Source organism: Hyla sarda, chromosome 10 (assembly GCF_029499605.1).
Source record: "Hyla sarda isolate aHylSar1 chromosome 10, aHylSar1.hap1, whole genome shotgun sequence".
Taxonomy (NCBI): Eukaryota; Metazoa; Chordata; class Amphibia; order Anura; family Hylidae; genus Hyla; species Hyla sarda.
In genome coordinates, this window is record NC_079198.1 from 134,090,425 (window position 1) to 134,116,279 (window position 25,855).

Consider the following 25,855-nt stretch of genomic DNA (forward strand, 5'->3'; position numbering starts at 1 on the left):
AACAGAACACAACACAAAAACAATATAAAATAAAAACATATAGACTGTGCGAACAGCAACTAGCAAAGTGTTAAAATAATTTCCATCAGCTATTCTACATATTCTATTGTGCACCTCTTTGGACATACATACAGTACGGACGGTAAAGTTTTAGGTCTCTTTTGCTTTTTAAATTTAATTATTATTTTTTTTTTTTATATATATTTTTTACATTTTTTCTAAAACTGGATGTGTAATCACATCGACATTACGTGAGAACCCATACCAGATAATTTATTATCCAGGATGCTGCACGATATAGAAAAGCATGACGATTGTTGGTTCACTGCCCAGGAGCTGCAGTGGGGAATGGTGGATTAACACACTGTGAAGTTCTAAGTTGGCAATGTACCGTGTCCCAAAAATGACTTTGCTAGCAGAAAATGACGGCTATGTTATTATTCTTTATTTTGACTTTAATGGAAATGTCATGGGGCTCCCAGTGGTTGGTCCCAAGGACCAGGATAAAGAAGAGACAAGCAAATGGCTCCATTGCCTACATCTGGAACATCTAACTTCTGGAATGGGGGAGTTTACTAGTTAGGGACACGGATGGAAAGGTATAGTGGTTTGGCTGAGGGCTGGAAGCTGCTTCATTTGAGGAGCAAAATATCACTTTGTCAGTCTAAAAGGCTGTAATAAACATGAAAGACAGAACTAGTAATATTCACTGAAGTCGCAATTTTACCAGAAAATAAAGGGGCCACAGTGCCAATTCAGCACTGTGCCTCCTTCACCATGTTTCCCATACACAGTGGGCCACCCTGTAATGTAACCCTATTCAAGTGAATGGGAAAAGATGTTATTCCCGACACAGCTGGATGTCTGGGAGTACCTAGAAGGAAAACATAGAAAGAGATACAGCGCTAAACTAGCACTATGGTCGTTCAATTTTTAGGATCGGTGGGGGTTCTAGAAATTAAGCTTTCTCCTATCATAAAGCGCTGGCAGATACCATTACTTTATACCATTCCAAAAAATAAACTCTGGGGAAAAAAATATGGAAAATGAAGCTTAGATCCAGTCTCAGTGTTGGGAAATTGCAGCATTTTTTATGTTGCCTGTAAAGTGGCTTTTGGTTGTCATGTTAAAGCAGATAGGACTATGTAGAGCTGCTAACCATGTACCGCAACATGGAACATAGAAAGCGTAGACAACGGCACTCACCATTCAGGAGACTGCTTTATTAATTATGTCACATCATAGCAGGTACATGCAGGTCAAACGATGTGGAAGCGGTGGAACATGGTGAGTGCCGTTGTCTTTGCTTTCTATGTTCCAGATTGCTTTTGCTTTCACATACTGAGCACCAATGCATCAGAAGTCCTATTAGTCAGTTCGGACATTCCTCCATACTGTGTGACCCCAGCACCTAGTGACATTAGTGCCGTATGTGTCTCCTATCCCGCTACTATGTACCACAACATATTTTAGGGAATGTTACGGTACATGGTTAGCGCCTCAAGCTGCTTTTCTAGTTTTTTGTCCGGAGTTACACTCTACATATACAAAAGCTTTGGAGAACTCGCCAAGTAAGTAATAGAGATTCTAGATATAGCAAGACCACTTACATATGAAAGGTTTGACAGTACTATGAATGTGCTTATGTTGCTTGAGCCCTGATGAGGTGGCAAAGGTCTTGCCACAGTCAGGACAAGCGTGTGCCCTGGCTCCAACGTGTTGGGAACGGATGTGTCTCTGGAGGTTGCTTGGATCAGTGAAGACCTAAAAACAAAAACAATATACATATATAAAATAAGTAACAATGACAATACAAGACAGTAAAGTAAATGTAGGTTTTAATCATACACAGACCTCAGAAGGAGAACGTATGGAGAGAACAGACTATGACCTACTGCAGAGAAGAATCCCTTCCAAATTCTTTGTTATTCTTTAGATTGAGAACAATGGTTTTTTTTAGCTACAGGGTGATAAATCTGGCGCTAGAATAACACAGTACTTGGAACACGAGGGTAGAACTGAGAGCAGAGTGATAGATATGTAGACGATGCTTTGACTAGAGGAACTGAATGGCCGCATGTAATTCTCTAAAGGCAATGTTCCACTTGTGGATTTGCATTTAAGTTAATTATGGGACTTTGGCCTGAATAATAATAGAAATGTTACATATCCCCTTATAGAGGCTTTCTGAATGTGGGTTGAATTGATTATTTACAATAATATTCAAGTTTTTCCTACATGCGACATTAAATTTTTCTAACTTTCAAAATATTAAGGACTCAAAGGACACGAGCATTTCCATTGCACCATTAGATTTGTCTTTACATATGATAGCCGGGGGGGGGGGGGGGGTCAATGGGTTATGGCTTAATATTTCATGTATTACCAGGGATACATGAATTAACACCTCCATCTTCATGTCATTGAGAATAGCGCAATAAAGTTAAATCTCTACATTTTGTTTACAGTTTTAGGTAAAAAATAAATATCAAAGCTCTTACCCAAGTGCTAAGAGTCAATGAACAGATAACATTATTAAAATTGTCTTTTTTTGTAGGACAGACATACAGTAAACATCTGTGAGACTGACTAATGTCACCGAATATAGCCCTAGTCTTAAGGTGCTCAGACATCTTCAATAGCTGTTGGCTGAACGCTTGACCAGCTGACAGCTATTCCTCCCGATTCCATTTAAACATATGCGCTATGGGCGGCTAATCTCCTTTGAAAACAAAAAAATCGGGCATCGAAATTAAACATGCCAGATAGTCAGTCCCAGCAAAATCGGCCACTTCGAACAATGTTGCTCCTTTAAAAAGGGGCAATAAGACGAGAGTGGTACTTTATTCCCAAAACAATGTATCCCCTTACAATTTATGAGGTTAAAGGGGTTATCCAGTCTAGTAAAAATTATCTCATATTCAAAAGGATGGGGGGTGAGTGTCAGATTGCGGGGAGTCTAACCACTGGAACCCCCTGCGATCTCCTCCACAGCGCTGTACTTGGGTATTTCTGGCTCTCCCCTAGAGATGCATGGAGGGTGTGTGTTGACCACCGTTTGGTGTAGTGGTCGACACAGTTCCGTGCATGGGGAGAGCCGGAACGCCAGGCAGGAGATCATGGGGGTCCCAGCAGTTGGATGCCCTGTGATCTGACACTTATCCCCTATCTTATGGATAGGGGATCATTTTTTTTTTAAACTGGACTACTCTTTTAACTCCTAGTGGTGCGGTTGGATTTTGCTAGGAATCACTAGGCCAAAATCGAAACTCTCAGTACTGTGGGCTGGATATGGTAGAAATAATTGTTAAAAAAAGGTGACGTTAAAACGACTTTTCGAACTATAGGTAACTTTTTTGGTGCAGTTGTCTTCTGCCAGTCTTCTAAAATGGGTCAGGCTGGCCAATTTGTTTAATTTATTATTTTTTGTGGACATAACTATATAATGCAGCAGTGCTGTGTTGTATCCAAGGCCGGTTACTTAAAATAAAATTTTTAAAATATAAAATAAAATAAAAAATATGAAAAAAATATTTTTGGATTCATAAAACAAACTCTAAAAATCTAATGTAACCCCAACCTGCAGCTGTAAAATGGTGCTGTAACCCATAGGACCAGGGAGAGTTATATTAACACTGATAATATGGAAACCTTCATAAAATAGTTGACTTTTTTAGTTTTTTATCTTTTGTTTTCTCATATGAATATCATAAATTATTCTAGCACACACCTAAAGTTCAAATGTGCAAAGTTTCGGGAAGCTTGCAAATAAGATATCACAAGTTTCTTTTTAATGTATTTTTTCTTTTCTTTTTTTTCTTAATTCTATTGAAAGCCGTCCTTCTGACAAGGGGAACTGTGGTGGCATGGGGACAACCATTGTTCTTGATATACTGTCTTGATTTCATGTATGGATCAAGTCGAGATGCCTTGGCCAGATAAAGCCACTTGGGTTTTTACTCCATTGGCAGGGAGACAGGAAAAGCAAACTGAGATCCACGGTGGTGTCATCTAACCAACGCAATGCGAGGAATGTCAACTGTTCTTTAGATATGTTCCCTGAGGAACAGGGGAGCATACCTAAGGAACAATGGAGCGTTCTCCGAGTCCTCCTGGCTTCACCACAGTTCAACCAGAAGAAGGAACCTCGTGACAATTACTAATGTGATACTTAGAAAGTGTTTCGGAGATTAAATCGAAGTGCCACCCGAAACCTTGCACTTGTGACCGTGTGTGATCATACAGTAAATGTAACTATGTCATAACACTGACGTCTACTTTAGGTGTGTGAGGTTCCGCTTCAGTGTTGTTGTTGCAGTTCAAATATATGGGTAATCTGGAAGGAAGATCACTTGGGAACCAGGACTCGTTCTGCAAAGGACATACGTGAGACACAGATCATTCCAAGCGTCAGCCTTGGGTCACACGTTCAAAAAAAATAAAAAATAAAGGACAACACAATGACAAATGAAGAAAAATAAAATAAGGTAAAGAAGTAAAGGGGGCGGTCAGTACCTTGACACAGTTCTCACATTCGAATCGCTTCCCGCTGTCGTGTGACATCTGGTGGCGAATCAGGTTGGATTTCCAGTTGAAGGCTTTCGGGCACTGATCACATTTGTACTCCCTCTCTTCTGTATGAATGATCATATGTTGTTCCAAACTGCAAAGAACACACGGTTGGCCCAAAAAAAAAATGTCAGGACAAGCACCACCTAGACTCCAAATTATATTTAAAGGGTTATTCCACTGGAAAACATTTTTTTTTTTTTAAATCAACTGGTGCCAGAAAGTTTTTTCGAGACCTAGCGGTCAATGGGACTACCCAGCGTGAACTGTCCAGAGTAGGAGCAAATCCCCATAGAAAACCACTCCTGCTCTGGACAGTTCCTAAAATGGACAGAGGTGTCAGCAGAGAGCACTGTGGTCAGGCAGTAAGGACATTCAAAAAGAAAGGAACTTCATGTGGATCATAACAGCAGCTGACAAGTACTGAAAGGATTAAGATTCTTAAATAGAAGTAATTTACAAATCTGTTTAACTTTCTGGCACCAGTTGATTTAAAAATAAAAAATGTTTTCCAGTGGAGTACCCCTTTAAGCTCAGGAATATTTGGAGTAGGATGACATTCACTGGTCACGCTGGGTAGTCCCATTGACCACTAGTTCTCGAAAAAACTGCAGCACAGCAACTCGTTGGCGCGTGGAGATCTTATAGACAACAGATACGTCAATAGACGTTTCAGTCCATTAACTCCCAACATTTCCTTTCCAATAAATACTTTTTTTTCTCCAGCTGACTGATGTAGACAGGAATCTGATATTATTCTACATGAAAGCCAAAAGTCTATAACGTCGGGTCTGTAGGGTCAGAATGTCAAGTGGGACTAAGGAGGAGAGGAGACGATTAAGGAAGACCACTTATGGACACTCAGGCTTTTCTTTCTCCGTCTGAAGGAGTCTGATTGTTCTAGGAGTCGAAAGACTAAGTGCATGGGAGATTTCAATGCATAAGGGTACGCTTATTGGAATAGGGGAGGTGCATTATGGGTGCACAGTATGCATTAAAATTCTGCAGCCAAGAATGCGGTCACCTGGTCAATTCTTTACAATATAATGATATAACTAATGGCTTATGTGTAGGTCAGTCTTTCCCATCCAGAGTGCCCCTAGCTGCAGCAAAACTACAACTCCCAACATGCCCGGACAGCGACTGTCCGGGCATGTTGGGAGTTGTAGTTTTGCAACAGCAGGATCCACCCTGGTTGGGAAACACTGGTGTAGGTCTTTGGTCCAGCTCAGCAATAACGTACATTCACCTTAGAAGGTTCACACTATAAGGGGAATTTGCCAAGAGCGGCATATCCATACACCGGTCTTGGTGAAGTGCCCATGCGGCAGCATCAGAAATCTACACCAGTTCCAAGCAATGTAGATTTTTAAAACAATTCAGGTCTGCTTGTTGTAAATCCAGCAAATGTAGAGGCTATCTACCCTTCCCACCACGCCACACCCTACTTCCCGCCCTCTTGGCAAGCCCGGCGTAGACATTACAGAAAAGTGCAAATCTTTACACATAGCAACCAAAAAGGCTTCTGGAAAATGGAATGCGGTGGGAAACTGCTCCCCCTGTGGGTTAACATAGCCTTAGGCCGAATAGTTGACACATGACGTGTCCCAGAGGTAATTGATCCACTGTTGCTTTCGGGTGGCATTGTCTGCTAGATCTCATAATATCGATGGGACTGGACCAGATTATGAGTGAAACTGGGTCCCTCGGACTATATTCTGGTGCCTCAATTGTCAAAACTACAAAATTGTCTCCAGTGTCCCAGTTAATCATAACTGGGCAACATGAACAAGATGGAACGTAGGACTTTAGCCGAATCTCTAGGTTGGCAGTGGCAATTTTCATAAATGTAGGCTGCCCAAAGTAATTTTGAGCATTTCATCTTCTCATCTTTTCATATCGGATGAGAAAAGCTTGACTACTCTCCTCCAGAAACAGCGCCATAGTTGTTTGGGGGTATTACAGCTCAGCCCCATTCACTTCGATGAAGCTGAGCTACAAGACCAGACACAGACCATGGACGTGTGTGTTGTGCTGGAAGAGAACAGCCATGTCTAATCTAATCCTGGGCAAAACATACAGAAAACACAAAACATTATAGGGTAAAAAAAAAATATATGGGTTTATTTACTAATGTGATCCCGACTCTTTTTTGTAGTTTTTTGCGCCCAAATGGTGTCGCATGTTCCATGCGACACAATTTGCAACCAAAAAACCCCAAAACCCTCAATTTTATAAGAAAAACCCGAAAGGGGCGTGGTCACTGGATAAAGTGTGCGTGACCCCAACAAAGGGGGCGTGTCCGGCAGTTTTGAAAAATCCCAATATATTTACATTTAGTAATCCACCACATTACTAAATGTGGTGGATTTGAGCTGAGGAAAACCCCACAGATCAGAACAGGAAAAAGTGTAAAATGTAGGGAAACCTTAGTAAATACCTTGGGAAAATACTTGTCAGAAATCAAAACCCACAAAGAAAACTACACAACACTCTTAGTAAATAAACCCCATTCAGTATACTAAACCCACAAAATGGACACTGGTGGTTGCCCCCAACGCATGTTGTCAGAACCTGACAATTGGATGCTGATGGTTTCCCCCAATGTTTGTTGTCTGAACCTGCCAAATTGATGGCGGTGGTTGCCCCCAATGCTGGGTGTCTGAACCTGCCAAATTGATGGTGGTGGTTGCCCCCAATACTTTGTTGTCGGAACCCGCCAAATTGATGGTGGTGGTTGCCCCCAATGCATGTTGTCTATGCCTGCCAAATGGACGCTGGTGGTTGCCCCAATGTGGGTTGTCTATCAAGTGTAGATGGATAGACATCATTTATATACATGGCCCAAGAAAGACAACAAAGTCCTTCTTACCTGTACTTGTTGGGGAAGAGGCGCTCACAGTCCTTGCACTCGTGAACTTGTTCATTATCGAAGCCCTCTTGCTTGATCTCCTCGTTCAGAGACTCGTAGATGTGATTGACTGTGTTGCAGGCGTATTTTTGGTGCCGCCTCAAATCGAGCTTGGACTGGAACAGCTCATCGCAATCTTCACAGCGAAACGTGTGTTCTTCTGTAGAATAAAAAACACATTGAGAACCCATAACCCTCGGACAGAACGGAGCCAGCTACATCTCCCTGCAGCAGCAGCTCCTCATCTACTCCTAACTTGCTCTACAAAAATTTCTCCCGATGCAACAATGAAACAGCAGATCTCAGATCCACCGATGACTCCGACAGCAACGCTGGTCCAGAGAGGGAGTCATACAGCATTGTCTCACTGCCTACAGTCCCACCGCGCAAGAACGAGACACCAGGACTGTACACCCAGGTTGTCATTGTTCAGGAGAAAGTCCTCAGACAACAATTGCTGATCCTGACCCCACGATAAGAAAGCGCTTAGGGAGAGAACATGTTAATAGCAGAAAACATACAATAAACGATTATCACTGAGGTCAAACATATTAAAATAAGGGCAGCTGTTAATAGGTTTACGAGACGGCATCCTGGCAGCCATGCCAAGTCAAACAATTGGAGCTCAGTTGTAAATACTTCAAAAAAACACAACTTTTTTTTTTCTTTGGGTAAGAAAATGAGGGTTATCCAAGAGTTTTTTTCAGGGAACAGAAGCTTCTTAAGGTATTTAGCTACTTTGCACTTAAAACATCTTTCTGCAATTAAACTTTCACTCTTATACAAACAGCTCAGAGCAAACTTTCTGCATGTAGCCGGCTTCATTAACTCCCAAGGTAGACGGCAATTAGGCTTTTTGGTGGGGATTTATTGACACTGGCAAGCGTGCCACATGGCGCTGGCACAGGGAAGGTTATGATAGTAACATTTCAGCATCTCAGGACTTTGCACAGCGACCTCCTGTTTAAGTGCTGGGTTGGATTCCGGTAGCCTCGGGCTCTGCTGTTATGAGGCACACTACAAAATATAAATCCAGTGCATAAACTTATGCAAATAACCATAAAAAGGTCACCGACTGCAAATAAACAAATCTGCTAAGACCCAACAAGCAAATAAATAAACAGGAGCTTATTCATTTTCCTTTTAGATCTGGTTGGCTGCCACTGGATACCGCACCACGGGCCAGAAAAGTTATGTTATACCAGGCTATAAAGAATATATATATTTGCCCATCATGCTCATAGGAAAGTTGAATGACCACCTCCTTTGGTCTGGGGGGCAAAGTCAGGGGTCATAATAGGAGGCCCTTTCGATATTTACTATGGGGCCCACTTCTATGCACGCCACTGGCTATTGGAAAGTTGGGTGACCACCTCACTATGCAGTACTCTTTGTAGTTTGAGGTGTCTTTTTGTTATATCTTTTTGGTATCTATCTATCTATCTATCTATCCATCTATCTCATATCTATCTATATATCTCATATCTATCTCTTATCTATCTATATCATATCTATCTATGTATCTATCTATCTAGTAATATCTATCTCATATCTATCTCATATCTATCTCATATCAGTCTATCTATCTATCTATATCTTATTTATCTATCTCATATATATCTATCTATCTATCTCATATCTATCTATCTCTTATTTATCTATCTCATATCTATCTATGTATCTATCTATCTATCTCATATCTATCTATCTCATATCTATCTCATATCTATCTATGTATCTATCTATTTCATATCTATCTATCTCATATCTATCTCATATCTATCTATCTCATATCCATCTATGTCTTATCTATCTATCTCATATATATATCTATCTTTCTATATATTATCTAATACTGATATATCTATTACAAATGCAGTTTTTACTATATATCTTTTTTGAAGAATTTCATCTTGTCCCCACTTATTGATGTGGTCACAAAGGACAATAAGGAAATAGACATCAGCAATTCTTTTCTGTCTGCCGGTTATTACTTCCCTACAGGATGTCCAGTACAAATGAACAATAATGGGAATCCTGACCCTTAGGTGATCACTCGAGTTAATTTAAGAAGCTGGGAAACAAGCAGCCTCTATTGTGCGCCTTATAACTATTCATAACATTGACTCCTCTGGACCCCGTCAGCTTCTCAGCACCAGGTCTGCGGTTTGTGAAGTCTGAGACATTATTGCATGGGGGAGAACAGCTGGAAAATCGCTTCATAATTCTAAACTATCCAAAAACTGTGTATTAATTTTATTAATGGCTCCTTATCTAGGCCAGTGGTCTCCAAACTGTGGATGTTCAGTTGTAGACCAACAGCTTTGGACCTCCAGTTGTAGACCAACAGCTTTGGACCTCCAGTTGTAGACCAACAGCTTTGGACCTCTAGTTATGGACCAAAAGCTGTGGTCCTCCAGGTGTAGACCAAAAGCTGTGGTCCTCCAGGTGTAGACCAAAAGCTTTGGACCTCCAGGTGCAGACCAAAAGCTTTGGACCTCCAGGTGTAGACCAAAAGCTGTGGACCTCCAGGTGTAGACCAACAGCTGTGGACCTCCAGGTGTAGACCAAAAGCTGTGGACCTCCAGGTGTAGACCAACAGCTGTGGACCTCCAGGTGTAGACCAAAAGCTGTGGTCCTCCAGGTGTAGACCAACAGCTGTGGACCTCCAGGTGTAGACCAAAAGCTGTGGACCTCCAGGTGTAGACCAACAGCTGTGGACCTCTAGGTGTAGACCAAAAGCTGTGGACCTCCAGGTGTAGACCAACAGCTGAGGACCTCCAGGTGTAGACCAACAGCTGCGGACCTCCATTTGTAGACCAACAGCTGCGGACCTCCAGGTGTAGACCAATAGCTGTGGACCTCCAGGTGTATACCAACAGCTGCGGGCCTCCAGTTGTAGACCAATAGCTGCGGACCTCCAGTTGTAGACCAACAGCTGCGGACCTCCAGTCGTAGATCAATAGCTGCAGACCTCATGTTGTAGACCAACAGCTGCAGACCTCCAGTTGTATACCAACAGCTGCGGACCTCCAGGTGTAGACCAATAGCTGCGGACCTCCAGTTGTAGATCAACAGCTGCGGACCTCCAGTTGTATACCAACAGCTGCGGACCTCCAGGTGTAGACCAATAGCTGCGGACCTCCAGTTGTAGATCAACAGCTGCGGACCTCCAGTTGTATACCAATAGCTGCGGACCTCCAGTTGTAGATCAACAGCTGCGGACCTCCAGTTGTATACCAACAGCTGCGGACCTCCAGGTGTAGACCAACAGCTGCGGACCTCCAGGTGTAGACCAACAGCTGCGGACCTCCAGGTGTAGACCAATAGCTGCTGACCTCCAGTTGTAGATCAACAGCTGCGGACCTCCAGTTGTACACCAACAGCTGCGGACCTCCAGGTGTAGACCAACAGCTGCGGACCTCCAGGTGTAGACCAACAGCTGCGGACCTCCAGGTGTAGACCAATAGCTGCGGACCTCCAGGTGTAGACCAACAGCTGCGGACCTCCAGGTGTAGACCAACAGCTGCGGACCTCCAGGTTTAGATCAATAGCTGCGGACCTCCAGGTATAGACCAATAGCTGTGGACCTCCAGTCGTAGATCAATAGCTGCGGACCTCCAGTCGTAGATCAATAGCTGCAGACCTCATGTTGTAGACCAACAGCTGTGGACCTGCCGCTGTTACAAAACTACAACTCCCAGCATGCACGGACAGCCATCGGCAGAAGGTTGATCCAGGGATTTATTCTGATGCCATATTTGGAGTCGGGAAGGAATTTTTACCTCGAGTATGAGTTTTTTTTTTTTTTTTTTTTGCATTCCTCATCATGAACTCAGTAGGGACTTATTAGGGATATAGGTTGAACTTGACTTTTTTCGACCTTATGAACTATGTTACTATGTTTTGCAACAGCTGGAGGCAATCTGGTTGGGAAACACTGAGGTGAGAGGTCAGGAGTGATAGCAGTTCTCCAATGTTCTCCAACCATTTCGGTGTTATTGCACCATCACAAGTCACCCACATCTGCCATGAGGAACAACGTACCAGGGTTCTGCTTAACATCTACAAATGTTGTGCCATGGTGACATTGCACTTGCTAAATTTACTGGTTCCATGCAATGCTTTGTCAAAGAACAAGGTGGTGTGAGCCACACTGCGACATGCGGACCCAAACTTCAACATGGATCCTCATCTCCATCTAGGGGCAATGTTTCTGCTTGAGCTGAAGCTTTAAGAATTTGGGAAAAATTTGATCTTTGGACAAAGTTCCTCCTTGAGCTGAAGCTTTCATAATTAGTCGAATTTTAACACTAATCTTTGCACTAATATGAAACTTTTTTTTTTAACTCTTAAGCTTAATTCTGGTGTTCATTGTAGGAATCCCTACCCCTTCTGCGCCAATCCAAGCGGGTGGACCAAAGTAACAGTAAACTTTAACGCATTCTGAGCCTAAAGACACCTTTTAGAAAAGCTGGTTATACTTGAAAAATCCTCTAATTATCAAAAGAAGAGCGGCTCTGGAGCACAATGTGGTGCTTATACCAAGTAAAAAATATTAATGTAGACATAAAGGGGTACTCCGGGGAAAACAGAATTTTTTTAATCAACTGGTTAAACAGATTTGTAAATAACTTCTGTTTAAAAATCTTAACCCTTCCAGTACTTATCAGCTTCTGTATACTACAGAGGAAGTTGTGTAGTTCTAACCACATTGCTCTCTGCTGACACCTCTGTCCATGTCAGGAACTGTCTGGAGCAGGAGAGGTTTGCTATGGGGATTTGTTCCTACTCTGGACAGTTCCTGATACGGACAGAGATGTCAGCAGAGAGCACTGTGGTCAGACTGAAAAGAACTCCAAAAAGAAATACAACTTCCTCAGGAGCATACAGCAGCTGATATGTACTGGAAGGATTAAGATTTTTTAATAGAAGTCATTTACAAATCTGTTTAACTTTCTGGCACCAGTTGATTTGGAAAAAAAAATCTTTTTCACTTGAGTACCCCTTTAAGATCTTCATACAAAGTCAGCCAGATCTGCCAATTTGGGTGGGAACAGCTGATTGTCTCAATTGCACAAGGGCCTCCCGACTGCTCCCCCCAACAAATGATGTTGGGGAGAGATGGATCGGGCAGGTTGACTTTCAATTGCCCCATGTTTTTTAAGCTAACCCCATAGGAGTCTGGTAGAAGTTTGACCCCCTTTTCCATTTAGAATACATGAATTCTGGGATATGGTATCCAGTAAGCAACCATACAATTTCCAGTGAGTTCTGTGCACAAGCCACTTTCCGATGAAAGGGACTCATGCACAGAACTCACTGGGTATTGTATGGGTATCGCAACCTGTACCGGGAGCTGAATACATTTTTAGAATGGGCAGGAGACCAACACTGGACTTACAATTTAAAGATATCCATAAACTGTACATAAAATAGCTTAGATTTCATTCAGTGTCCGGAGACCGGAGCCTGGTTGAGTCTCTAGCGTAAGAGATTGGATATACTGAAATCTAAAATACCAGCAGGCCTGGTGCAAGGATTTTTGCCACCCTAGGCAAAAGCTAATTTTGCCAACCCTTGACCCCTTCCATTGGCTCCTCCCGATGTATGGAGGCACACGCGATGTCAGAATGTTGGATGGATCTGACTTTAGTGATCGCCCCTGTCTGCGTTGGAGGTAGCGCTGCGCTCCTCCATAAGGCTGAAAATGCCAATTATTATAGTATGGTGGGGGTAATGTGGTGGGGTTTTGCTTGATGTGCAGGTGCTTCGGATGGGCGGGTGCTTTGGATGCTGGCTAACCTTATTGCAGCGGGCAGAGCGGCACCCCCATGAAGAGGGCGCTCTAGGAGGCTGCCTATTTTGCCTATAGGCAGAGCCGGCTCTGAACAACAGAACCTAAATACCAGGTCAGGAGACCTTCATTGAAAATTTAAAGGTCCCCTCACATTAAGCTAATGTATACTGGCAACTGATAGAGAATGGGAACCTTAAAGAGCACAAATTGTATTATTTAGGTGACGAAATGACATCGCTAGAGATCAGGAACAAATACCTAATTAAAAGTTCCTCTAACCTGCTCAGGATGGCCGTACCCACTAGTGTTGAGCACGATTATTCGTAATGCATATTTTTATTGTGAACATCGCAATTTCGCAAATATTCATAATATAGTGCTATATATTCGTAATGACGAATATTCTTTTTTTTTACATGCAAATTTTTATGCTAATTTTCTATGCAAATGTTTGCATGGAAAAAAGTGAACAAACAGCGAATATGCAAATTTTGCGAACAATAATCGTCAATACATTCGCAAAATATCACAAATTCGAATATGGCCCTTGCCGCTCATCACTAGTACCCACTCAGCAAGTGGCAGCAAGGGCCACAGGAGTAGGTGGGTGGAGGAAGAGAAGACCACCCAGTCATATACCCTACACCCTCTGCCTCCAATCTGTGGACCTCCAGCTCTCAGTTGTAGTTTTTCAACATCTTGAGGTCCACAGTTTAGAGGCCACGTATCTACACTATGTTCTCATCTTACTCATGGGAGGTATAAAAGCTGTATAAAAAATGTGTTGTTGTTTTTCGTCTTTGTTTTTTCGATGTCGAGTGATGGAGCGGAATGTTAGTGTAGCATGTGGTACGGTGTATAGCTTAGGGAACCTGTGTTGTATATTGTACTGCCATGCTTTGTGTGATTTTAATTTATTGTACGACTTGTCATGATGACTGAATGACGAATAAAGCTCTTTCAATACCTTTGGATCATCGGACCCATAGTCAGGTTGGGATTTGTGAATACAGATGCAAATATTCATCCATATTATGCTAGTTTCAATTCTAACTTGAATAACAATGTCTTCTAAGAAGAGCAGGTAGGGACATTGTTAAATGGGTTGTACATGGTTGTGCCTGGTATACAGTGAAATAAATTGAGTTATTCTGCAATACCATACACAACCTGTGGACAGGAGTGGCGCTTGTTCTAAAAGCATTAACAAAAGTACAAGACCAAACCATAGTCCGGAGTGCTGTAATACATAGAACTTAGGAAAGAAGTGATATGCAAAGCAACTCTCTCACGCAAATTTTTCTAGGTAACTTACCCTTAAACTCAGTGTTTTACACCAGTTAAGTGTCTTAGAACATGACTGGGAATGTATGCCAAGCCAGAGATCTCTCTGGAATAAAAATAAATAAATTCATAGACAGATATTTTGGGGTTATTGCCCCTTGGCAATACAGAGCAGGGTGCTCTGGCTTGGCATACAATCCCAGTAATGTTCTAAGACTCCTAGTTGGAGTGAAACACTGTCTTTAAAGGGTTACTCTGTCCCTAGACATCTTATCCTCTATCCAAAGGATAGAGGATAGGATAAGATGTCTGATCGCAGGGGTCCCACTGCTGGGGACCCCCGCGATCTCAGCTGCTGCACCCCAGACATCCGGTGCACGGAGCGAACTTTGCCCCATGCCTGATGACTGGCGATGCAAGGCGGAGGCTTGTGACGCCATGGTCACACCCCGCTCGTGATGTCACGGTCATGCCCCCTCAATGCAAGTTTATGGGAGGGGGCGTGACAGCCATCATGCCCCCTCCCATAGACTTGCATTGAGGGGGCATGGGCGTGACGTCATGAGCGGGGTGCAGCGCAGGAGGCTCGTGACGTCATGGCTGCACCCCGCTCATGACATCACGGCCACGCCCCCTCAATGCAAGTCTATGGGAGGCGCTCTAAACGAACGCTGGGTGCAGCAGGGAGATCGCAATCAGACATCTTATCCCCTATCCTTTGGCGTAGATCCTTTGGATAAGATGTCTAGGGCCGGAGTACCCCTTTAAAGGAAAAGGTGGCATGAGACAGCTACTTTGCATATACTTTCTTTCCAGAATTCACATTGGAGCATTAATGGCCTATAAGTCTCCACGCAGGTTTATGGCGCTCTGCACAAGGATAAACATTACCCCTTTGGTCCTACATTACTAATTAGTAGTAAACCATCTGATTGACATTCCAGGATTAACTAATTGTAAATAGGTCTCAAAATTGCAAAATGTTCCAAGGTTTTATGCAGTTGTATATTGAGCAAAAACATGGCACCCGAGTGATTCTTTGAAGCAAAATAAATATGTAAGACCCCCGCCACCCCAAAAAAAAAATCTCGTTTGTAAAATCTTTGGTTGGTACAAGCGTCCATCTAAAGTTCCATCAGTAACACTCGGGACAATAGTGGAATGTTAGCGAAAAATAAGTCAGTTCCTAATAGCTTTCAGAAGAAGCCGAGGGAAGGTAATTATACGGCACGGACATGCTAATCTACCAGAAGAAAGTCTCAAAGGACTTCAAGGACCCTACTCAAAATTCCAGCAGAGATAAGGGGTCTGGTGCATTCGGCCGGGGTTGGCATAAAAGATTTCCAAGATAATTGTCTTGGTGCAGGACATTTCTGCGTCTGTTTTCTTGTGTAATTCACAGATAATTGGAAAGGGAAAAAAAATATCTGTCTGGATAGAGGAATATCTGGGATATGGTATTATTGGTGCGCAAAAAATATTAATAAAAAATAAATAAATAAATTTGCAAATAAAATCTAGATCTTGACTTTTTTTTTGTTGTTATTGGGAATACATTTTTATTTGTTCTTGTCGGCGCATGGACAGAAAAAAAAAAGTACCTATTTCATTCATTAATGGGGTACTCCACTGGAAAACATATTGATTTGTAAATTACCGTATTTTTCGCCCTATAGGACGCACCGGCGTATAAGACGCACCCAATTTATAGGTGCAAAATCTAAAAAAAATTAAGATTTTGAACCCAATAGTGGTCTTCAACCTGCGGACCTCCAGATGTTGCAAAACTACAACTCCCAGCATGCCCGGACAGCCGAGGTCCGCAGATTGAAGACCACTGCATAGGAGGTAATACTCACGTGTCCCCGCCGCTCCGGACCCGTCACCGCTGCCCTGGATGTCGCTCCATCGCTGTCGCCGTGTCCCCATCGCTCCGGAACGTCTCTGCTGCCGGGTATCCTCGCTCTCCGTCGCCGCCATCACGTCGTTACGCATGCCGACGCACGTACGCGACAACGTGATGACGAGGAAGGAGAGCGCCGGCCATACAGCGGATCCCTGAACAGAGAAGACACCGAGGAGGCAGGTAAGGTCCCTCCCGGTGTCCTGTAAGCACTAACCTGGCTGTTCAGTCGAGCTGTTCGGGACCGCCGCGGTGAAATCGCGGCGGTCCTGAACAGCCCAACTGAACAGCCGGGTTAGAATCACTTTCCCTTCAGACGCGGTGGTCAACTTTGAAGGGTTAATACAGGGCATCACCGCGATCGGTGATGTCCTGTATTAGCCGCGGGTCCCGGCCGTTGATGGCCACAGGGACCGCCGCGATAGGGGTGTATTCGCCGTATAAGACGCACCGACTTTCCCCCCCCCCCAGTTTTGGGTAAGAAAAAGTGCGTCTTATGCAGTGAAAAATACGGTACTTCTATTTAAAAATCTTAATCCTTCCAGTACTTATCAGCTGCTATTTGCTCCACAGGAAGTTCTCTTCTTTTTTAAATTTCTTTGCTGCCTGACCACAGTGCTCTCTGCTGACACCTCTGTTAATGTCAGGAACTATCCAGAGCAGGAGAGATTTCCTATGGGGATTTGTTCCTGCCCTGGACAGTTCCTAAAATGGACAGATGTGTCAGCAGAGAGCACTGTGGTCAGACAGAAAAAAAAATTCAAAAAGAAGAGAACTTCCTGTGGAGCAAATAGCAGCTGATAAGTACTGGAAGATGGATTAAGATTTTTTTTTAATGGAGTTCTTTTTAGTCTGACCACAGTGCTCTCTGCTGACACCTCTGTCCATATCAGGAACTGTCCAGAGTAGGAGCAAATCCCCATAGAAAACCTATACTACTCTGGACAGTTCCTGATATGGACAGAGGTGTCAGCAGAGAGCAATGTGGTCAGAACTACACAACTTCCTCTGTAGCATACAGAAGCTGATAAGTACTGGAAGGGTTAAGATTTTTAAACAGAAGTTATTTACAAATCTGATTAACTTTCTGGCACCAGTTGATTTAAAGAAAAATGTCTTCCAGCGGAGTACCCCTTTAAAGGAGTACTGTAGTGGAATAGGATAGGGGATAAGTTATAGATCGTGGGGGTTGGACCGCTGGGACCCCCCACGATCTCCTGTACGGGGCCGCGGCAGTCCGCAGAAGGGGGCTTTCCGTTCCTGCATGATGCGGTGGCCCCCTCCATGTGTCCCATAGAGATATATGGAGGGGGTGTTTCTGTCACAGCTTCCTGCTGAGGACGGCAAAGTGTGACCCCGTAAAGGAGATCACAGGTGGTTCCAGCAGTCGGACCCCCACGATCTATAACTTATCCCCTCTCCTTCGAATAGGGCAAAACTTATATTCTACTACAATACACCTTTAAATGGTATATACATATACAAGTGATAGAGTTGCTGTATAAAACTTTAGCAGTGCCAAAATGATCAGTATTTCTGCCTTTGATTTTGGAAGGGGTTATGGTTATCCCCATCTGAAGCCGGCCATACACCTTCAATGGTCGTTGTCCGCGCTCAGGTCATCCAGACATATGTGTGTGAGAGGAAGCTGCTGCCTGACACCTCTGGTGGTGACTTATCTTCCGGGAAAACGAAAGCGTTGAGAGTTAAAATTCAACATGACCGACCTTCCCCCAACTCAAAGGATGAAGAGAATGTTGGGAAGCCCCCATATAAATGAGACAGTCAGCCAAAATTGGTGAGTTCTCTAATATGTATGGCGGCCAAAAAGACATTTTGGACCCCCATTTATCTCCAGAATCGGGGTCCCCAAATTCTGCTTTTCAAAATGAAGCAGCTGATGAATCCAGAGACTGAATGGAAAGGCGAATAGGATCATGGAAGCCGCCAAGATCAATGTGCTACAATGAGCCACGGGTCACTTCTCCAGGTAAGATGGGGGCTGGGGATCATCTCAGAAGAGGATATGCCCCCTATCTGGTGCAAAAAAGATTTTTTTTTTTTTATGTATCTCGTCACTTTATAAAAGTGGTTGTCATGGCCTCCAATTCCGCCAGAGTTTGTTATAAATGATGATAAATGATCTGTGTCTGCTCATAGCTGCATACATTTCCTTATCTGGTGAACAGACACCCAAATGATACGCCAATTTTATTAAGGATATATATATATATTTATTTATTTTTTTTACATGGAGTGCGTCCTCTTAATACATTTTATGTATTTTACTCCAACAAATTTTGCATTATAAAATGAATAAAAAAGGCAAATCCACCCCTCAAGGACAGTGATAATGAATAATATTCCAATTCAATAGACTTGCATAATAATTATTGGCTGAGATCGTGTATCAAATGAATAAAATTGATAAAAAAAAAAAATATATATATATATATAATTTTATATATATATATATAAAGGGCCCTTGTATATATATATATATATATATATATATATATATACATATATACACACATATATATATATATATATATAAAATATAAATAGATAAAAAGATAAAAAATATTAAATAATAAGTAATAAATAATAATATTAATTAAAAAAAGGGGAAGGGGAAAGAGGGGAATATATATATATATATATATATATATATATATATATGTATATATATATATATATATATATATATATATATACACAATTATATATTTATGTTTTATTACATTTTATTCATTTGATATTTAAAGGGGTTATCCAGGAAAAAACTTATATAATATATATATATATATATATATATATATATATATATATATATATATATATCAACTGGCTCCAGAAAGTTAAACGGACTTGTAAATTACTTCTATTAAAAAATCTTCATCCTTTCAGCTCTTATGAGCTGCTGAAGTTGAGTTGTTCTTTTCTTTCTAAGTGCTCTCTGATGACACGTGTCTCGGGAACCGCCCAGTTTAGAAGCAAATCCCCATAGCAAACCTCTTCTACTCTGTGCAGTTCCCGAGACAAGCAGAGATGTCAGCAGAGAGCACTGTTGTCAGACAGAAAACAACAACTCAACTTCAGCAGCTGATAATTATTGAAAGGATTAAGATTTTTTAATAGAAGTAATTTACAAATCTGCTTAACTTTCTGGAGCCAGTTGGAATACCTGGAATACCCCTTTTAAAGCAAAGTCACCTCAGTCAGTGTATAATTGTGAGCTGCACCATTGTTCCTATTAGCTTTCCAAATTTTGGATTATGACTAGTGTATGAAGATCCATCCTTAGTTTTTAGGTAGTCGGGACAACCTACTCCTCTACCGGATCCAGTGATATCTCGGACCACTTGCACATCTTCTTCAGAGTTTAAAAAAAAATTAAAATGGAGTTAACCTCGCCAATGCCTCAAATCTCCCAGCTATCTACCCCCCCCCCCTTGAAGAAGACGTATGAGAAAGCGGATCTCCAAAAAGAGATGACCAAGTCATCTCAATGGGCACTGTCATGACCAAGTCATCTCAATGGGCACTGTCATGACCAAGTCATCTCAATGGGCACTGTCATGACCAAGTCATCTCAATTGGCACTGTCATGACCAAGTCATCTCAATGGGCACTGTCATGACCAAGTCATCTCAATGGGCACTGTCATGACCAAGTCATCTCAATGGGCACTGTCATTCTGAAAAACTTTAGATCAGTGGTCTCCAACTGTGGCCTTCCAGATGGTGCAAAACTTCAACTCCCAGCATGCCCGGACAGCCGTTGGCTGTCCGGGCATGCTGGGAGTTGAAGTTTTGCAACGCTTGGAGGGCCACAGTTGCAGACCACTGCCCTAGAAAATGTCAAAACTTTGTCAGGTACACTTTAAAGGAGTACTCCATTGTGTTTTTCCTAACCCTATGTGCCTGGGCTGCCAAGCTAAACAAAACAAACTTTAACTCACCTTTCTACGTCCCCCCCCCCCGTTGCGCTGATATCGATGTCCCGTTCTCCGGTCCTCCACTTCTTCCGCTTCCTGTAAGTCGAAGAGTCATGTGACGCTCTGCGTATCACCGGCCGCAGGGGGACACTGCTGCGGCCGGTGACATGCTGAGAGTCACGTGACTATTTTACTTACAGGAAGAGGAAGAAGTCAGGGACCAGAGAACGGGGCATCGATATCAGCGCAGCGGGGGGACGACGTAGGAAGGTGAGTTAAAGTTTGTTTTGTTTCGCTTGGCAGCCCGGGCACAGAGGGTTAAAAAATATGCAACGGAGTACTTCTTTAACTTGAGCATCTAAAGATTTTTATGGAGTGGATGTCATCAGGCAGGTGTTCTACCGCCAGTAGGGACGGTTCTGCCTATAGGCAAAATAGGCAGCCGCCTAGAGCGCCCTCTATATGGGGGCGCCGCTCTGCCCACTGCAAGAAAGTTAGTAGCCAGTATCTGAAGCAACTGCCCAGCCAGAACCACTGTCGCGTGAAGAAGCAGTTTGTTACAGTGTGTCACCCCAGTAATAAGGAGATTACATGAGAAGGAGGTTTGTTACAGTGTGTCACCCCAGTAGTAAAGAGATTACATGAGGAGGAGGTTTGTTACAGTGTGTCACCACAGTAGTAAGGAGATTACATGAGGAGGAGGAGGTTTGTTACAGTGTGTCACCCCAGTAGTAAGGAGATTACATGAGAAGGAGGTTTGTTACAGTGTGTCACCCCAGTAGTAAGGAGATTACATGGGGAGGAGGTTTGTTACAGTGTGTCACCCCAGTAGTAAGGAGAATACATGAGGAGGAGGTTTTTTACAGTGTGTGACCCCAGTAGTAAGGAGATTACATGAGGAGGGGGTATGTTACAGTGTGTGACCCCAGTAGTAAGGTGATTACACGAGGAGGAGGGTTGTTACAATGTGTCATCCCAGTAGTAAGGAAATTACATGAGAAGGGGATTTGTTACAGTGTGTCACCCCAGTAGTAAGGAGATTACATGAGGAGGGGGTTTGTTACAGTGTGTCACCCCAGTAGTAAGGAGACTACATGAGGAGAGAGTTTGTTACAGTGTGTCAGCCCAGTAGCAGATGATAACATGAGGAGAGAGTTTGTTACAGTGTGTCAACCCAGTAGTAGGTAATAACATGGGGAGGAGGTTTGTTACAGTGTGTCACCCCAGTAGTAAGGTGATTACATGAGGAGGAGGTTTGTTACAGTGTGTCACCCCAGTAGTAAGGTAATTACATGAGGAGGAGGTTTGTTACAGTGTGTCACCCCAGTAGTAAGGTAATTACATGAGGAGGAGGTTTGTTACAGTGTTTCACCCCAGTAGTAAGGAGATTACATGAGAAGGAGGTTTGTTACAGTGTGTCACCCCAGTAGTAAGGAGATTACATGAGGAGGAGGTTTGTTACAGTGTGTCACCCCAGTAGTAAGGTGATTACATGAGGAGGAGGTTTGTTACAGTGTGTCACCCCAGTAGTAAGGTAATTACATGAGGAGGAGGTTTGTTACAGTGTGTCACCCCAGTAGTAAGGTAATTACATGAGGAGGAGGTTTGTTACAGTATTTCACCCCAGTAGTAAGGAGATTACATGAGAAGGAGGTTTGTTACAGTGTGTCACCCCAGTAGTAAGGAGATTACATGAGGAGGAGGTTTGTTACAGTGTGTCACCCCAGTAGTAAGGAGATTACATGAGGAGGAGGTTTGTTACAGTGTTTCACCCCAGTAGTAAGGTGGGGTGTGTGAAAGGGCAGAGCCAATGGACGGGTCATGGAGCGTCAAAATTAGCTTTCGCCTAGGGTGGCAAAAATCCTCGCACCAGCCCGGACCGCCAGGTCTTGTTGTCTGGGTGGAGTAGACAATGTGCGTAATGTTCTTAAGGGCTCTTTTTCGGCTCCTATACCTAAGTAGTTTTTGATTTGGATATCATGACTATGATCATCTATTGTTCCCATACACAACGCTTCTGTCACGTAGGATACATTTTTGCAGCTGAATCGATTTAGTTGCCCTTTAGCCCACACGTGACCCCTTTAGGCTACTGTCAAACGGGGACCTTATGTTTGGACCAATTATGTGAGCAGCGCATTTCTAGTGCACATGTTTTATCATTCATCATGACCTTTTCTCCAGTGAAACCACCAAACCTATCAATTTACGTGTAACAATAATGACCACGAAGGTAACGTAGACCTTTTCCTTCTTCACCTAAAAACTGTTTTCCCCTACGAAAATAAAAATCTGCATCCGCTAATTGAAGAATAAGTGCGCGCAAAAGATCAAAAAGTAGAGCATGTAGACTTCACAATGAATATACCACTGAGTCTGTGATGTTCTTTAAACAGCACCAAAATATAGCCCGGGGCAAAAAGGGGCAAATTACCAAATGACCCAGGTCTTCTACCACCTAGGTTTTTCTCTGGGGCGCCATCTTATACCTTTGGAGTGGCTGTAGTTGTAGTATTATCTCGACACTATGGCACTTTTATGTGGTTATTGTATTGAACTATTATGTAGGCCAGTGTTTCCCAACCATTGTGCTTCCAGCTGTTGCAAAACTACAAATCCCAGCATGCCTGGAGATCCTAAGGCCAGTGTTTCCCAACCATTGTGCTTCCAGCTGTTGCAAAACAGTAGTTTTGCAACAGCTGGAGGCACACTGGTTGGGAAACACTGGCCTTAGGATCTCCGGGCATGTTGGGAATTGTAGTTTTGCAACAGCTGGAGGCACACTGGTTGGGAAACACTGGGCTTTGGATCTCCGAGCATGCCGGGAATTGTAGTTTTGCAACAGCTGGAGGCACACTGGTTGGGAAACACTGGCCTTAGGATCTCCGGGCATGCTGGGAATTGTAGTTTTGCAACAGCTGGAGGCACACTGGTTGGGAAACACTGGGCTTTGGATCTCCGAGCATGCTGGGAATTGTAGTTTTGCAACTGCTGGAGGCACACTGGTTGGGAAACATCGGCCTTAGGATCTCCGGGCATGCTGGGAATTGTAGTTTTGCAACAGCTGGAGGCACACTGGTTGGGAAACACTGGCCTTAGGATCTCCGGGCATGCTGGGAATTGTAGTTTTTCAACAGCATGAGGCACACTGGTTGGGAAACACTGGCCTTAGGATCTCCGGGCATGTTGGGAATTGTAGTTTTGCAACAGCTGGAGGCACACTGGTTGGGAAACACTGGCTTTAGGATCACTGGGAATGCTGGGAATTGTAGTTTTTCAACAGCTGGAGGCACACTAGTTGGAAAACACTGGCCTAAGGATCTCAGGGCATGCTGGGAGTTGTAGTCTTGGAACAGCTGGAGGCACACTGGTTGGAAAAACACTGATGTAGGCGTTATATTGTTGCATTATTTAGGCACCATATGGCATTATAACAACTTGGAGTATAGGACAGAACTGGGACCTGTAAGTCCTCGTGAATCCACCATGACCATAAATATCTTTACACCCAGATCTAGAGTAATTCAGATGCTCCCCCCATGCATATTAAAGAAAAGTTGGACAAACTCATCAACTTTTGGTCAGGGTCTACCAACTTTCCATTTCAGTGGTCTTTAAACTGTAGACCTCCAGATGCTGCAAAACTACAACTCCCAGCATTTCCAAACAGCCAAAGGTTCCTCTATACCAAAAACTTGCACAACCCTCCAAGAAATGACTTCTACCAAGAATCAGCCAAATGTAATAGATGTAAAAAACTATTTTTAATTTTAAATGTACAATGCATTTCTGGGCCCCTCTGGACCCTTCATCGATACCTGATGAAGGGGTCAGAGAGGCCCAGAAATGCACAGTACATCACATTCCTTCCTCTACACAAGTGTTTCCCAACCAGGGTGCCTCCAGCTGTTGCAAATCTACAATTTTCTCCATGCCCGGACAGCCACACCGGTTGGGAAACACTGGCCTTAGGTGTTACGGAGAAAAGGGTGGAAAATCTAAAGAATACTACCCCGTGAATATTCTTGCAGTGATACAGATTGGGCCAATACAAGATCCGAACAGTGGTTTTACAACAGCTGGAGGTCCACAGTATGGAGACTATTATGACTACAGACCAGTGTTTCCCAAGCAGGGTGCCTCCAGCTGCAGGGTGCCTCCAGCTGTTTCAAAACTACAACTCCCAGCATGGGAGTTGTAGTTTTGAAACAGCTGGAGGCACCCTGCTTGGGAAACACTGCTATAGACTATGGTCCATTGTGTATACGACTCTCCCTGTTAGATGAGGGGTCATGTTAAATTTCAAAGTCCAATCCTTTAGCATCAATTACGTCCCGTTATGACTAACTTCCGTTATTTTTGACGGTTGTAAATAACGGTGCAAACGGTAATTTTTGTCCCGTCAAAAATAACGGTGGAATAACATTGAAATCTATGGCTGACGAATGTTCACAAATGACATCCGTTAATGTCCGTTATTTTCACCTTCCGTTATGATCCGTTATTGCTACTGAGCGTGCTCAGTACAGCATCACAACCAGAAGGGGTTAAAACGGACATAAAAATAACGGACTATAATGGTGCATGACGGATAAAAGAAACCTCTATTGAAGGTGTACGGGCATCTATAGTGCGGTATCTTTGCCTTCGGATGGAGTTAGGGTGCATTCACACCACGTTTTAATCCAATGGCTATTTCATACCACGGTTTTAAAGGGGTATCCCGGTGGAAATTTTTTTTTTTTTTAAATCAACTGGTGCCAGAAAGTTAAACAGATTTGTAAATTACTTCTATTAAAAAAATCTTAAAGGGGTTCTCCAGCATAAGGTGATTTTAGTACGTACCTGGCAGACAGTAATGGACATGCTTAGGAAGGATCTGCTCTTGTCTTGGGGCTAAATGGCTATGCTGTGAGATTACCATAACACTGTGGCTAGCTTTTTGTGAACTGGTATTTCCTGTTTGACTTTTCTTTTTTTGACTACAAATCCCACAATTCCATCTTTCTCCCTCCCACACATCAGCCACCCCACCCATTGAAACATAAATGAGCTGCATCCATTCAAATCAGTGTGGTTTTCAATCAGGGTGCCTACAGCTGTTGCATTAGTTGCAGATTGATCCCTCCACCCATTGAAGCAGACAGGCTCCCTGTCATCAGCTGACTAGTGATGTCAGGTCTCAGCCGCATTGCAACCTGGGAAAAATCTGAGACAACAGTCATTTTGTTTGCATTTAAAAATAAATATTGGGGTGAAAATCACAGAATAATTGTGAGAAAACCGTCACGCACAGGTACAGTCACTATATTATGTATTACACTAATTTTGCAGCCCCTGTAGCATAGTCCAAAAAAAAAAAATCCTGGAATACCCCTTTAATCCTTCCAGTACTTATTAGCAGCTGTATTTAACAGAGTAAATTCTTTTCTTTTTGAATTTCTGTTT

At 43.0% G+C, this 25,855-nt stretch overlaps 1 protein-coding gene across 3 annotated transcripts in view; it reads right to left on the reverse strand.

Moving 5' to 3' along the window:
- The window catches only part of PRDM16 (PR/SET domain 16), a 678,281-nt gene that overhangs the window by 46,139 nt on the left and 606,287 nt on the right, over nucleotides 1-25,855 (reverse strand). For 2 of the 3 annotated variants that reach the window (XM_056544409.1, XM_056544408.1), the window contains exons 6-8: nucleotides 7,442-7,640; nucleotides 4,516-4,663; nucleotides 1,611-1,764 (exon numbers count right to left, since the gene is read on the reverse strand). In XM_056544409.1, coding sequence (XP_056400384.1) covers nucleotides 1,611-1,764; nucleotides 4,516-4,663; nucleotides 7,442-7,640 — 501 coding nt within the window. Of the gene's footprint in view, nucleotides 1-1,610; nucleotides 1,765-4,272; nucleotides 4,372-4,515; nucleotides 4,664-7,441; nucleotides 7,641-25,855 lie in introns of all 3 variants that reach the window. The other variant, XM_056544407.1, reaches the window with a different exon arrangement.